The sequence below is a fragment of the Labrus bergylta genome, chromosome 13, assembly GCF_963930695.1.
Source record: "Labrus bergylta chromosome 13, fLabBer1.1, whole genome shotgun sequence".
In the NCBI taxonomy this organism is placed as follows: domain Eukaryota; kingdom Metazoa; phylum Chordata; class Actinopteri; order Labriformes; family Labridae; genus Labrus; species Labrus bergylta.
In genome coordinates this window covers 1,795,930-1,808,400 of record NC_089207.1, presented here as the reverse complement: position 1 = coordinate 1,808,400, position 12,471 = coordinate 1,795,930, and the positions used below count along the sequence as shown (strand labels likewise).

General features: G+C 37.6%; 1 protein-coding gene across 2 annotated transcripts; it reads right to left on the bottom strand.

Annotated features, from left to right (window-relative positions):
• Window positions 1–4,548: 4,548 nt before the first annotated feature.
• Window positions 4,549–10,897, bottom strand: si:ch211-214p13.9 (cell surface glycoprotein CD200 receptor 1-A). 2 transcript variants are annotated; one of them, XM_020653456.3, is made up of 7 exons: window positions 10,476–10,897; window positions 9,260–9,313; window positions 8,284–8,589; window positions 6,846–7,112; window positions 6,596–6,692; window positions 6,453–6,495; window positions 4,549–6,072 (listed from the first exon to the last, which is right to left on the bottom strand). In XM_020653456.3, exons 1-7 carry the CDS (start codon window positions 10,543–10,545, stop codon window positions 5,983–5,985), a joined length of 927 nt encoding a protein of 308 aa, XP_020509112.2. In that variant the 5' UTR covers window positions 10,546–10,897; the 3' UTR covers window positions 4,549–5,982. The 2 variants fall into 2 exon arrangements, with proteins under 2 accessions (XP_020509112.2, XP_020509114.2); XM_020653458.3 differs by lacking the exon at window positions 9,260–9,313.
• Between the last annotated feature and the right edge of the window lie 1,574 nt (window positions 10,898–12,471).

Genomic DNA, 12,471 nt, shown 5'->3' with positions numbered 1-12,471 from the left:
TTTCAACTTAACAATCAATGTGAGAGTGAGGACAGAATGGCTGACAAGGCCAACAACTTAATAGCAGATTTCAAACATAAATTGTAGACCCCTGCTGGCTTTTAGGGGGCTGCTGATTTGACAAACATGTAAGGAAGGCCTCTGTGGTGACCATTTTAAAACAAACCCTATATTTTCCAAAGCAGTCACCATTGATATGTGAGTTGTGGAACTATTTCCGGACGCGTGCACCTGGTGTTGCAACAAACAAATGTCTGGTACTCTTTTCCAATAGAGTCTTCAATCCGTTTATTATAGTTCATGATCGGGGTTCAATAATGCAACATAAAGGTCCCATTCTGTCCAATACATCATAAAGCATAAACTGTTACATCCAAGTCAACCCAACAGGCCGAGACAGTCAAAAAACTATATGCCTCGAAACACACACCTGAATCCAATTACCTGGAGTCTTGGCTTTATGCACAGCATAAGTCAAGACTTCACCTAGTGTTCAGCATCAGAATTATACTCAAATACAAATTCTCAGTGTTCTGTTAGGTTTCTTGCAAGGATCAAATAAAACAAGCATTTTGGCTCCTACAGCCTCTATCAATGCAGAACATGAAAAGAAAGAATTATTACAGAAAACAAAATCAGCTCCAATTGAAATTAGGCATCTGACTATCTACAAGAGTTAATATTTATGAGACATCTTAAACGTGGACAGCTCATGATCACGATGTTCTGATAACCAACAGTAGATGGCAGAAGAGTCCCTTTGAGTTGGGCCCCACATCCTCTTTGTCTATTTGACAAAGTGTGCAGTGAAAAGCACACACAAGCGCAGCCTTACAGAAAGATGAACTACTGTGAAGGTTTGGATGGTTAAGTGTCGCTTGCAAGAGGTGGACACAACATGTTCAGTGACTTGAGCTCTAGACTGAAGCTCTGCAGCTTGCACATTCAGGCCAGCTAAACTAGTGTATGAAGTGCATACAAACAGCATGGCTATAAGGACTAACAATGTTCTTACCTTTTCAGTTTTCTTGTGCCTGAGAAATAATAATCCTGACAGAACAAGGTGATTACCACAGCAGTGCAGATGCGCAGCCAGGGAAGAGTCATGCCTTCAGTGGGAGATAAAGACAAAAGTTTGTTAACTATCTGTCAGACAATAATACAACACCAACAATGGTTAACACTGTGAAAATTGTCATTGTATTATAAAATACCCAATCAATGTGTACATATAAAAAAGGATACAATTACTTTATCACTTTTTTTTTTAACTTGGGCTGTCAAATGAATACATTTTTAATTGACATAGAACACCAGCCTGCAATATAGAGGGGGGTTTCAGTATGGGATAAAATATCAAGGTTAACAATGTACAAATGTATAAGTATTCATTTTTATATCTTTTCTTTGTAATTTTAAAGAGAGACTATAATATATAGGTCACCCGTTATTCCAAAAACTGAGACATACTGTGTAGTCATTAAGATTGCTAAGAGGGCTTGTCATTTCTTGCCTGGGGATTTGGGTTCTCCTTTGTTTGTGCACAGACTGATAATAGCCATTTGCAACCCGTCCAATTGTCCACGAGTGACTCAAGAGTTCAGCAGGAAGTTGAGACATCCTGGCTTTAAAATCCAACTGCGGCCTTAATCGCACATCAGTCCTTTAAAAGAAAAGAAAGGGTGATAAGGTTTATATGTTAAAACATATTCCTTTAGTGACCACAACATCACCAAAAAGATCAACCAGAGCTTCCACTGTGGATGATGAGTATGCAGCTTTTTCTGTCCCTGCAGCACTTCAACTGCAACCTAATTCTGAGAGTTAATCTATGGGCAGATGTGAAGATGATTATGATGGGTAAACAGGAACCTGTGGTAAAAATTATGTCTACTAAGGTGTAGTGGATAATATCAATAACAAAATTTGGTGTCAGATATTTGTGCGCCGTTCAACTCATTTACATATCAAGAATCATGTTTCCTGTTTAAGTGTTGACCACATCTAGATCTTTACTGGAAAATCTGTGACTTAAACTTGCTTGTAAAGCGATACAAGGCTGAGAACTTCATCCCGTCTCTATGTCATTAATAATGAAGCATAAATTCCCAAACCCCTTTATTCTGAAAAAAAAGAATAAAAGAAGGGGACAAATACTTATCAGATTTGACCTCTTTAAAAAGGCAACTCAACCTCTGGGTGAGAATCTGTAGCTTTTACCACCAAAGGCAAGATTCCTGACACATAATGCAACTGAGCAACTGGTTTCACTGGTTTGCAGCACAGTAGCTAAAAGCATCTTCATCATGTTTAATAACTCAGCTTATTTATGGTATCTTGTTAACTCCAAAATTATGAGAACACAGATTGTATCTCTCTTGCACCAGTTTGCCAGAAAAGGCATGGGCATCTTAGCAGAAGATTCATTTTTTAACACCTCAGCCTGTCCCCGAAGAGATTGGTGAAACAGACCATCTCTATATGTCATCTCTTCAATAAGCCGTGGGCTGTCAATTAATACATTTTGGAAATTGGGGTTATAATTACAACAGCTAAGTTTTCCATTCAATTCATTTTCCACACGAAAGGTGCATTACCAAGATCAGTGGTAGAAGAATTAAAACTTCCTTCACTAGCTTAAAGAGTCAGTAGCAATGTTCGTCACAGCATGTAAACATTCAAATTGGGCCCCTCCTCCTGTGCACGTACAATTCTACAATTCACTTAGCAGACTCTTTTATCCAAAGCGACGTACATCAGAGAGTAAGAACAACACAAGCAAGGATCTAGAAAAAAGAAAACAATGTCAGTAAGAGCAAACGATCAGCTTTGAGTCTGATTGGACACACAGGTGCTGACAGGAAGTGACCAGAGGCAAAGCACAACATTGAGGGCAGTTCTTGAGAGCTCTAATCAGTATAGAAACCATCTTATAAGTCGTCGTTATCAAACAAAAACCATCGTCATTACCATCATCATCATCAATAATATGGAGACCATCATCATTAAGTTAGTAGGTATTCATGAAAGAGCTGGGTCTTTAGCTTTTTCTTAAAGGTGCAGAGGGACTCTGCAGATCACATGGAGTTTGGACGTTCATTCCACCACCGGGGGGCGACAGAGGAGAAGAGTCTAGTCAGAGACTTAGGACCCTGTTGTGAAGGTTGGATCAGACGCCTTTCATTGGCAGAGCGTAGTGGGGGGAGGGAGTGTAGACCTGGATCAGAGAGTTAAAGTAAGGAGGAGACGTTTTTTTGTAAGCGAGCAGCAGAGTTTTAAATTTGATGCCAGCAGTAACTGGGAGCCAGTGTTACAGTGTTACATAGCCACCAGAAGCGCCCACCCACTGCAGGACATAGCATACACGTTTACTGCTTGTACATACACTGCAAGTTACCTGAGAATATTACATTTGTTGTGATGGAAAAGCTGATAATATAGCAAACCTCTGGTGTTAAGTATATATAGTAATTCTCATAGTCACTTCAGGTGAATAACTACATCAGTCTGACTTGTCTGCATAAGTTTAATATGCAACATTATTTTCTTGTTTGGTTTAACTCAGAAAGGATGTACAGAATAAATTAAGCAGGGCTTAGAATGGAACCCTGGGGGACTCCACGTCATCATGATTCATCCAAATGTATGCTCTCTAAAGGCCCTTATCTTAAGTTATGATCTGATTCATCCGAGGACTGTGACTAATAATTGCACCCACTTTTCTATTGTAAGTTGTAAGCTATTGTGTTTTTACTGAATCAACAACTGCTGCTGATAGTGATTTTTTTTTTCAGCCCATCCACTTCAAGAATTTTTTTTTATTATTATTAGGTCTGAGGGGGAACTAAGATTCTTCTATACATCCTCCTGAATATACTATTGGAAGCAGTAGCCTAATTGTTGAAAATCTTGCCAAATTGTTTTGGTGTGATTTGGGCAGTGGTCAGGTTGCATTCTTTAATATGAATATGAATTATTTTTCCACAAGAAACCTTCATACACGTATTTGGCGATGAGGTACTAACCTTGACGGGGTGTAGGTTTACTTCTGAACTGAGGTAAATACCTTTTTTTATGTGTTGTGACACACTAAAACCACTTGCTTGTGAGAAACTGTCAGTTACAACATTTAGGATTGTTGACTGGTTGCAAATAAAAAGTAATTTATTTTGATGGCAAACAAATTGTGCAACCTTTTTTGCTAATGCTAGCGATCTTTATTATTCTCGTGTCTTCACACTGCATTCAATTTACCTGAAATGAGCGTGATCTAGAAACACAGTTAAGCAGTGAGTACAGTATGTTATTCTTCTTTTCTCTAGTCCCTCAATTAAACAACTTTTATACACGAGGGGAGGAGTCAGCCGGCCGTCCGGGCGATGTAAACAAAGTGAAGAAAGGACTCTGAAAACTCTGAAAACATCACAGACAGTGGGACTCGGGTGTTACACCCATTGTAGACAGTCATGACTCACAGAGTTATTTTCAGAGGATATACTTGATTTCTATTACATTTAAGTGTGAAAAATCACATATAAAGACTTTAAATGCAAAAAAAAGCAGCTTAAGTGCTCTCTTTATTTAAGTACATAAAACATCATAGTGGTCCCTCTACAGTGTCCCTTTGTAGAAATCAAACTGAAGAAATCTCAGTGAAGAAACACATTATATAGTACCATAAAATCGACGCACTAAATAAGGGTTTCAAGCTCCCAACAATAAAAATGAAACTTACTACAACTTGTTGCTCTGTCATTTGTAGCTTGCCAAGAATAGACATTGTTTGGCAGAAACACTTCATATTAAAAGTTTCCATTTCCTCTTCCTCTCATCAGAGAGTTTATGCTCATCGTAAGAGTACTACAATAAAGACTTAAGTGTAAATAGTCATTACCTCAGTAATGTTTATCATCACACATTTGACAAACTGAAGATGATAAACAGCTAACACATGCTTTTGTACTCAAATTTACAAGGTTGGAAAAGTCACATTGACCCTTCATTTCTTATAAATGGTAACCACAGTAAAAAAAAAAGAGGCAGAAATGAAAGGAAAAGAACACAATGGTTACATGGCCAACTGCTTCCCACACTTATGAAACTGCAAACATACAGTGTGATCAGCATCTGAAAAATAAATAAGTCAATCTGATCACCTGATTTTCTTGATGAATATCAATGTAGGTTTTTATTTTTTTTAGAGCTTAAATAGATGTAGATGAATGTGTTCTGGTGTATTCTTGATTAATGTGTTTACTGAATCATAAATAAAGACACAACATGAGAACTTTAAATAATACACAAATTATCTTGAATCATTAAATAACAGCGTTTTTTCTTTTCTTAACCCTTTTAATAATTTGACCTCAGCGATATAACAAACAAACGATGAACAACTCTTCACACACGGTGCTTAAATATGTGATAAAAGGGCTGCCGGCTGGCCTAGTGGTTGAGTCGCGCGCCCCAATGAACAGAGGCTTTAGTCCCCATCGCAGCAGCCTTAGTTTTTGAATCCGACCCCTGCCCTTTGCTGCATGTCGTCCCCAACTCTCCCCTCACAACACTTCCTGTCTCTCTTCAGCTGTCCTGTCCAATAAAGGCTAAAATTGCCCCAAAAATATCTTTAAAAAACAAGATAAAAATCGCAGTCAATGAAATGTCTTTTTGTAGAATCAGTGTCCAGCTGAACATGATATTCTCTGTTATACGGCAGTTCATTAGTATTAATGTTCTTCTTGACACCCACACACACAGGGTGCTGGTTTTATGTACTGTGCTTTGGAGCCAGTTTGAGGCTGTTGGGTACATCCCCTGTTCCATCAGTCATTAGGCTCCATATTTATCAAAGTTTATCACACCTTCACATCTCTCTTTACTATTTCAACACATCTCAGTTTCAAAGCCTTCAGTTTCTCACAATGAGAAAGAGACGCATTTGCAGATGCAGCATTTGAACGAGCGTGTGTAACGTGTGGAATCTTATGTGAACAAATCGGCAGATGAGTTATAGATAGAGTTCACTCGTTGAACATAGCTGGCGTACGGCTGCACTTCCTCCACATCCTCTGTCTGAAAAAAAAAAGAAACACAGAGAGGTGTAATGTGTGTGCAGCGTATAATTCTAATTTGGGGCACCAGCTTAAAGTATAAGCACAAGATAACTAACATTAGTTAATTAATGAATCGATAAATCTATCTCACATCATCGGAGCAAATTCTCAAGCAGTTAAAACCATAAACTTTCAGTACTTTGTCTGTGTATTTTTATGGTTTCAACTGTTTGAGAATTTGCCGATGATATGAGACAGATGTATAGATTAATTAATCAACTAAGGTTAGTTATCTTGTGCTTATACTTTAAGCTGGTGCCCCGAATTAGAATTATACACGACATGTTATATATTTAAAAAGAGAAGATAAACTGTAAGAGTTACAGAAAGATAACCTACTGGTGAAGATTTGGATGAGGAGGGGTCAGACTGCTGGCATTGCCTTTAAAAAAAAAAAAAGTGCACATCTAAGTAAACAAACAGAAAATATAGCAAGCTTAAACTTATTTAAATTCATTCATTTCTCAATTTATAATTCTTACCTCAACATTCTTAGTTTCTTTTGTGCAATAAATAAAAGTCCCGCCACCAACATAGTGATTATCATAACAGTAAGAATGAGCAGCCAAGGAACATTACCTACAGTGAGAAAGGGAAGATTGCGTATGTTAATAATTTGCTAGATGCCAAAATAACACTCTTCTGTTTTTGACATTTGATGTTAACACTGTGTTTTTTTTAAAACGCTGAATGTGTTTTTTTCAGACGTATTATAAATCTCAAAACTCTGACCTTGTATGTGGTTTAGGCTGAAAGGCTTTTCCCCTTCCCAGCAGGGATGCCTGACGACACACTTAATGTTTTCTGCGTCTGTTCCCTCGGGGAGTAACAGACGACTCTCTACTGTAAGAAGTCCGTCTTCTGTGGAAACAGGGTCCACAGACCAGTTCCCAGTAAAGTTCCAGCTGATGTTGGCGGCAGGATATCCTCTTTCAGCCTTGCACACTGCAACCGTCTTGTTGTCTTCATGTTTAACCCTCATAGTCACAGTGGGACAAACTGAATAAAGAGAGATAGAACAGCAGAAATGAGACTCAGAAATCTGTCTTAAGGTGTGCTCAACTTAATCACATAAAAAAATATTAAAGGTGCACTATATGTAGAGAAATTTGAAAGTTGGAGAAATTTACAGATTCTGTGGTCAATGTTCATAACTTGATACACAAACTGTCCTCAGAGGAAAATTTGGGTCCTGTAGCACTGTTTGAAGATAAAATGATACACGAGAAGTTATTGTTGGGGGTCCGTAACAGTGAGACCTTAAAGGCTTTCTGTATGATTTTTCACACTTAAATGTAGAAAAAGTATATCCTCTGAAAATAACTCTGTGAGTCATGACTGTCTACAATGGGTGTAACACCCGAGTCCCACTGTCTGTGATGTTTTCAGAGTTTTCAGAGTCCTATCTTCACTTTGTTTACATCGCGAGTTGTTTTGGTTTCATGCTGGTAATTTCAGGATCTTCAAGATTATGTACAATTTTACAAAAGCAACATCAGTAAATTTCTAGCACTCATGAGAGGTGAACATTTGCAGATGAGTGGGTTCAGGGTCGTAGAAAAGAAAAGCCAGGGGACGGAGAGAAAATGTCAAATGAAAGCAGCAGCTTGACGATGGTCACATTTCAAAATAAAACCGTTTGAAGAAGCCTGAGATATGACAGGGAAGCAAAGGAAACCATGTTCACAGGGCTGCCAAAATGAACACACAATGAAAGATCCCCACAGATGCTTTAACAAAATTAGGAAAATTAACATTGCAGCTGTCTCGTTATGAGGCTATGATATTGCAAACTGTTGGTTAAATGAATGCATTAAATAGGCTGCGACTAAGTAAGGCTAAAAGTCATTAAGAGAATATTTTAATTTTTGATTTGATAAACTTTATTAATATGATGCTGTGATGTAAACCCATCACCTTTTAAAGTGAAAATGATCTTAGTGGTGCACTGGTGGTCCAGTGGTTAGTGCACGCGCCCCATGTAAGGAGGCCATGCTCCTCCAAGGAGGCCATGCTCCTCCAAGGAGGCGGCCCAGGTTCAAACCCAACCTGTGGCTCCTTTCCTGCATGTCATTCTCCCTGCTCTCTCTCTCCCTGATTTCTGAATCTATCCACTGTCCTATCTCTCCATTAAAGGCACAAAAATAAATCTTGAAAAAAAAGATCTTACCTGTCGTATTCACATTGATGATAACATCCACGGTTCCTCCTCGGTAAGGCGATTGGCATTTGTAGACCCCCACGTCGTTATTTGAGAATTTTGAGATGTGCAGGTATGACTGAGAGCTGGAAGTGTTACGAAGTGACTTCCCGTCATTGCAGGAGTCTTCACTTCCCCCATCACTGTTAAAGGATATTTTACAGATTTTGTTTTTCAGCTTTATTTCCCAGATTATATAAAAGGTCTCATTCCATGTCCTCTCGCTGCATGTCAGGTTCACATCCCTTCCCTGGTTGAACAATGCGTTTCTGTAAACTGTCAAGAAGAAGATAAAGATAAAGATCAACTTTATTGATCCCCCATTGGGAGAAATGTCTTTGTTACAGCAGCTCAAAAACAGTAGTATAATTAGTAAAAATAGCAAAAAGTTCAAAAACAAACATATTTACATTAATCAAATAAAGCAAGAAATTACAATAGAGATAAAACAATAAGATAAGTTCAATTGAATAGCGAAAAATAAAAACACAATATACTTGTAGTTCTATTTATGTTACATGCCGTTCAGATTAAAACAATATAAAAGGTGTGTTAAGATTTGTTCTATGAGGAAAACATGCAAAGTGATGTAATGTTTGATCCAAAATAACTGCTAACAGTCAAAATGAATCACTTTAGTTTCACCTTTAGATCAACAAAATCTTATGAACAGTCATTTTAAAATCAAGTCTTTCAACTAACAGGTCCAACTTTTTCAGTTTAGTTACACTCTCATGATTATCAGTCATATTTACATTACGATATCATCTAAAAAAAAAGTCAGACTAAACTTTTCTTCATGTTTCAAAGCACATTTGCTGATTCCTTTGAGTCAAAAACTCTGACATCTGAACTAAGATTAAAAAGACATGGTCTGGTTTTATTTATAGTCTCATAAAAAAACGATTGACTCGTGTTTTAATATAAAAAGGGGGGATAAGTTTACCATGAACTTTAGGAGGAGAAGTGCTGGTGATCACAGATGTGTTTTGATTAGATCCTGAGGGAGACGAAGGTGGGTTCAAGGAAAGTTAGTAAAAACAGTGTGGAGTTATTCAGCAGGAAAGCAGCAGTTAGAGGTTAAAATGTTTAATTCAATGAGCAAAAAATGAATGTGGTTAATCTGTCATTAGTTAGAAAAAGTAGTTAAGGTGTAAAACTGTATAAGAACAACTGATATGACATGAATAACTGCAGCAGGACTAGTTCTGACAGAAACTATTTTCTGAAATGGTTTCAGAAAATTCTGTCTTGTTTGATGAATGTTCACTCACTGCTGATCGTTCAGGAGGTCTCACACTTGTTTACTTCTAAAGATGTTTACAAAAACCCCCATGCATGAAGCAGGCTACAACAAAAACCACAGACCTCAAACATAAGTGTCTCTTCCACCTTTCAGAACCCCCCACAGTGGAGAAAAGCTGCATCATCATGTTTCTCTGGCATGAAGACCAAGATTTCCACTGAAGCAACAAGTGCTGCTTTATATTCATTCAGAAACTCTGGGGATAACCTTTTCATACATCTAAGAGTTTCCTCACAGATCCTCTACTTTCAGCACACCTCTCTGTTCTTTCCACTCTTCTGTCTACACTGTGAGTCAAAGTCACATTTTGACAGAAATCTCAGAGCTGCCACCTACACACTTTTGACAGTTTACGACTCAAAAAAGTGGTCGACCAACACATCCCAGGATACAGAGAAATTAACTATTTTGACATTTGAACCTATTTCGAAAGTTTCTGAAAATAAATCACAATCATGGCCATCAGTGCCACAAGGTCTAAACAAATCACAACTGGTAGACTTAAAAACTGCAGCTCAGCATTTCATGAAGAGTTCATTGTGGAGGTTAGCATCTCAACAAGGCGATCACATAGTCCTTAAATATTCTGATAATGATTTTTTTTATATACTTTTATTGCAATACATTAACGTTTCCGATCATTGTACTAACACATATTTGCAAAAACTTTTTCATATTTTATCACCCAGTGGTGAAAAGGAAACAATACATAGAAACACAGTATGCAGATTCAAAATGCATATAACAGAGGCAGCATCCAGAGCGAGCTTTGTGCCTCCTTTTTACAAGCATATACGTAGATAGTCAGGTTAAGCATACTGTTAAAGAACATAAAAATAAATAAATGATTTCAAACCTGGCACTTTGCCCCACGCTTCAGATAATATGAGTATAACCACGACATATATCCACATCGTGTACGCCATCGCTTGTTGTGATTTGGCTCCTCTGCAAACTGGTCAACATATAGTCCTCTCACTCCAGTTAAAAAAAAGTCCTTCACTTAATCTTCAATCCTGAACACTAACACCAAACTGGTTTTGACATGAGATGTCATGTCATTTAACTGAAGTAGATAATTCTCCTTTTTCTCTTTTTGAAGCCGTGTAAGCTCTGAGATAAGAACGGGTTCTCCACCACATCCAGAACTAAACTCAAAAATGCTTTGGCAAGCCTTTATGATACAAAAGAATATATTCAAAAACATCTGACTAACTAATCCCTCCCTTCTTCTTCTTTTTCTTCTTCCCCCATCCACAAAACTACTTTCCACTTTAACATCTGCCTCCGTCTACCACACAGGATGACGTCTGATAAGTCAACACACCAGTTTCCTTTTGTTTGTCACATGATCACCCTTTCACAAAGGCAACACTAAAAGCTAGACAACAAACAAAACAGACACAAACACAATATGTCTAAATATATATTTTATAACTTGGCTTGAACGCCTTGCTTTATATGAATGTGTTGATATGTGGGGTATATATAACTAATGTGGTTTCTTCTTCAAGATCAGGCTGTAATTTTTCTGAAACAAAGAAGGATGTGTGAATTCTGTTTGGAAACTTTGAAGGCCGTAGTTTAGTTTATACTCAAATCCCTCTTACTGTGACACAAAAACAAAATGATACCAAACTCCAATCTAACCGTGCAGCATGCTAAAACAACCTTTTCAAAGAAAAAGTAATTAGCTTTCATGAATGTCACTGTGTATGACTTTAGACTTCAGGGGAAATATTTCATGCTGAGTAAGTGTTTTTGACAAAAGGAGCTTGTTTGTCTCAACATAAAGACTTTCTAACATGTCCTGTTTCTAAAATGTTAATGTGGGTGTATAGGCAGTATCACTGACTCCACTTTTATTTATGTGTGTCACAGATTAGCTGACAACTCATTTCAGAGTTATTGGAGGTATATAATGTGGTTTTGATGTGCAAGCTCGCTGTGGAGTTTGTGGTTTGCAAGTGGGCAACTTGAACCGAGGCATCCTGATAATATCCATTATCGTTAAACCGCCTGATAGAAACTCAGCCTTTCTTATTGTTTCGTGTACGCTCACTCTTCCTGCATGCTGCAGAAAAAAACAGTTAAACTGCTATGTCTAGTGAAAAATAAAATCCTCGGGTTGAACTGTTTCAAAAACAGATATGACACTATTTTGAGGGAGTCATTTTTCGCAGTAATCCGTCACAAGACTGTTCTCCTTTTCCTACAATTCCTAATATTAGACGGTGTTTATTTGACATTTAGGCAGGAGAAGTTCAGCTGACTGTGAGCTGGCATGCTTAGCACTTAAACTATCTTTTCCACAGAGTTGAGAAATCTCCCACATGCTAAGGTTCCTCAGCTGTTGTTCCTCAAATTAGAAAAGGGTAAGAAAAATATGTAAAAGATGACTGACACAGTCTCAGTGCCATATTTTGTGTATAGGCCTATGTGTGCACTGTTTCCCTTTGATAACACAAACTTCCTGTTGATGTCAGAATTAACCTTGTTTGGTAGAAAATCTGCCCTGAAGGGTTCAGAAGAAAATAGTTAAAACCTACAATTTATTTGAATACGCCAAAGAAAATACAGATCAGTTGTACCAAATAGAGCAATGCCTTCATGCGTTCTTCATATCAGACAGGAAGTGACAGCTGACCATACATTAAAATTAAAACTCACACTGACACCTCTTTGTACAAGTTAAATAAAACTATCATTCCATTGACATGAATAAGGTATAGGATAGGATAATACTTTATTGATCCCCAGAGGGGAAATTCGGGCGTTACAGCAGCACAGACAAGAAAGCTCAAAAATACACATTAAACAGAATAGATAAGATAAATAAAAATAAAAATAAA

Coding starts and splice junctions, on each gene's coding strand:
- si:ch211-214p13.9 (XM_020653456.3), bottom strand. CDS start 10,545: ATGGCGTACACGATGTGGATATATGTCGTGGTTATACTCATATTATCT. Junction 8,590..9,259: donor TTCTCCTCCTAAAGTTCATG/GTAAACTTATCC, acceptor TCTTCTTGACAG/TTTACAGAAACGCATTGTTC. Junction 6,693..6,845: donor CAGCCTAAACCACATACAAG/GTCAGAGTTTTG, acceptor TTCTCACTGTAG/GTAATGTTCCTTGGCTGCTC.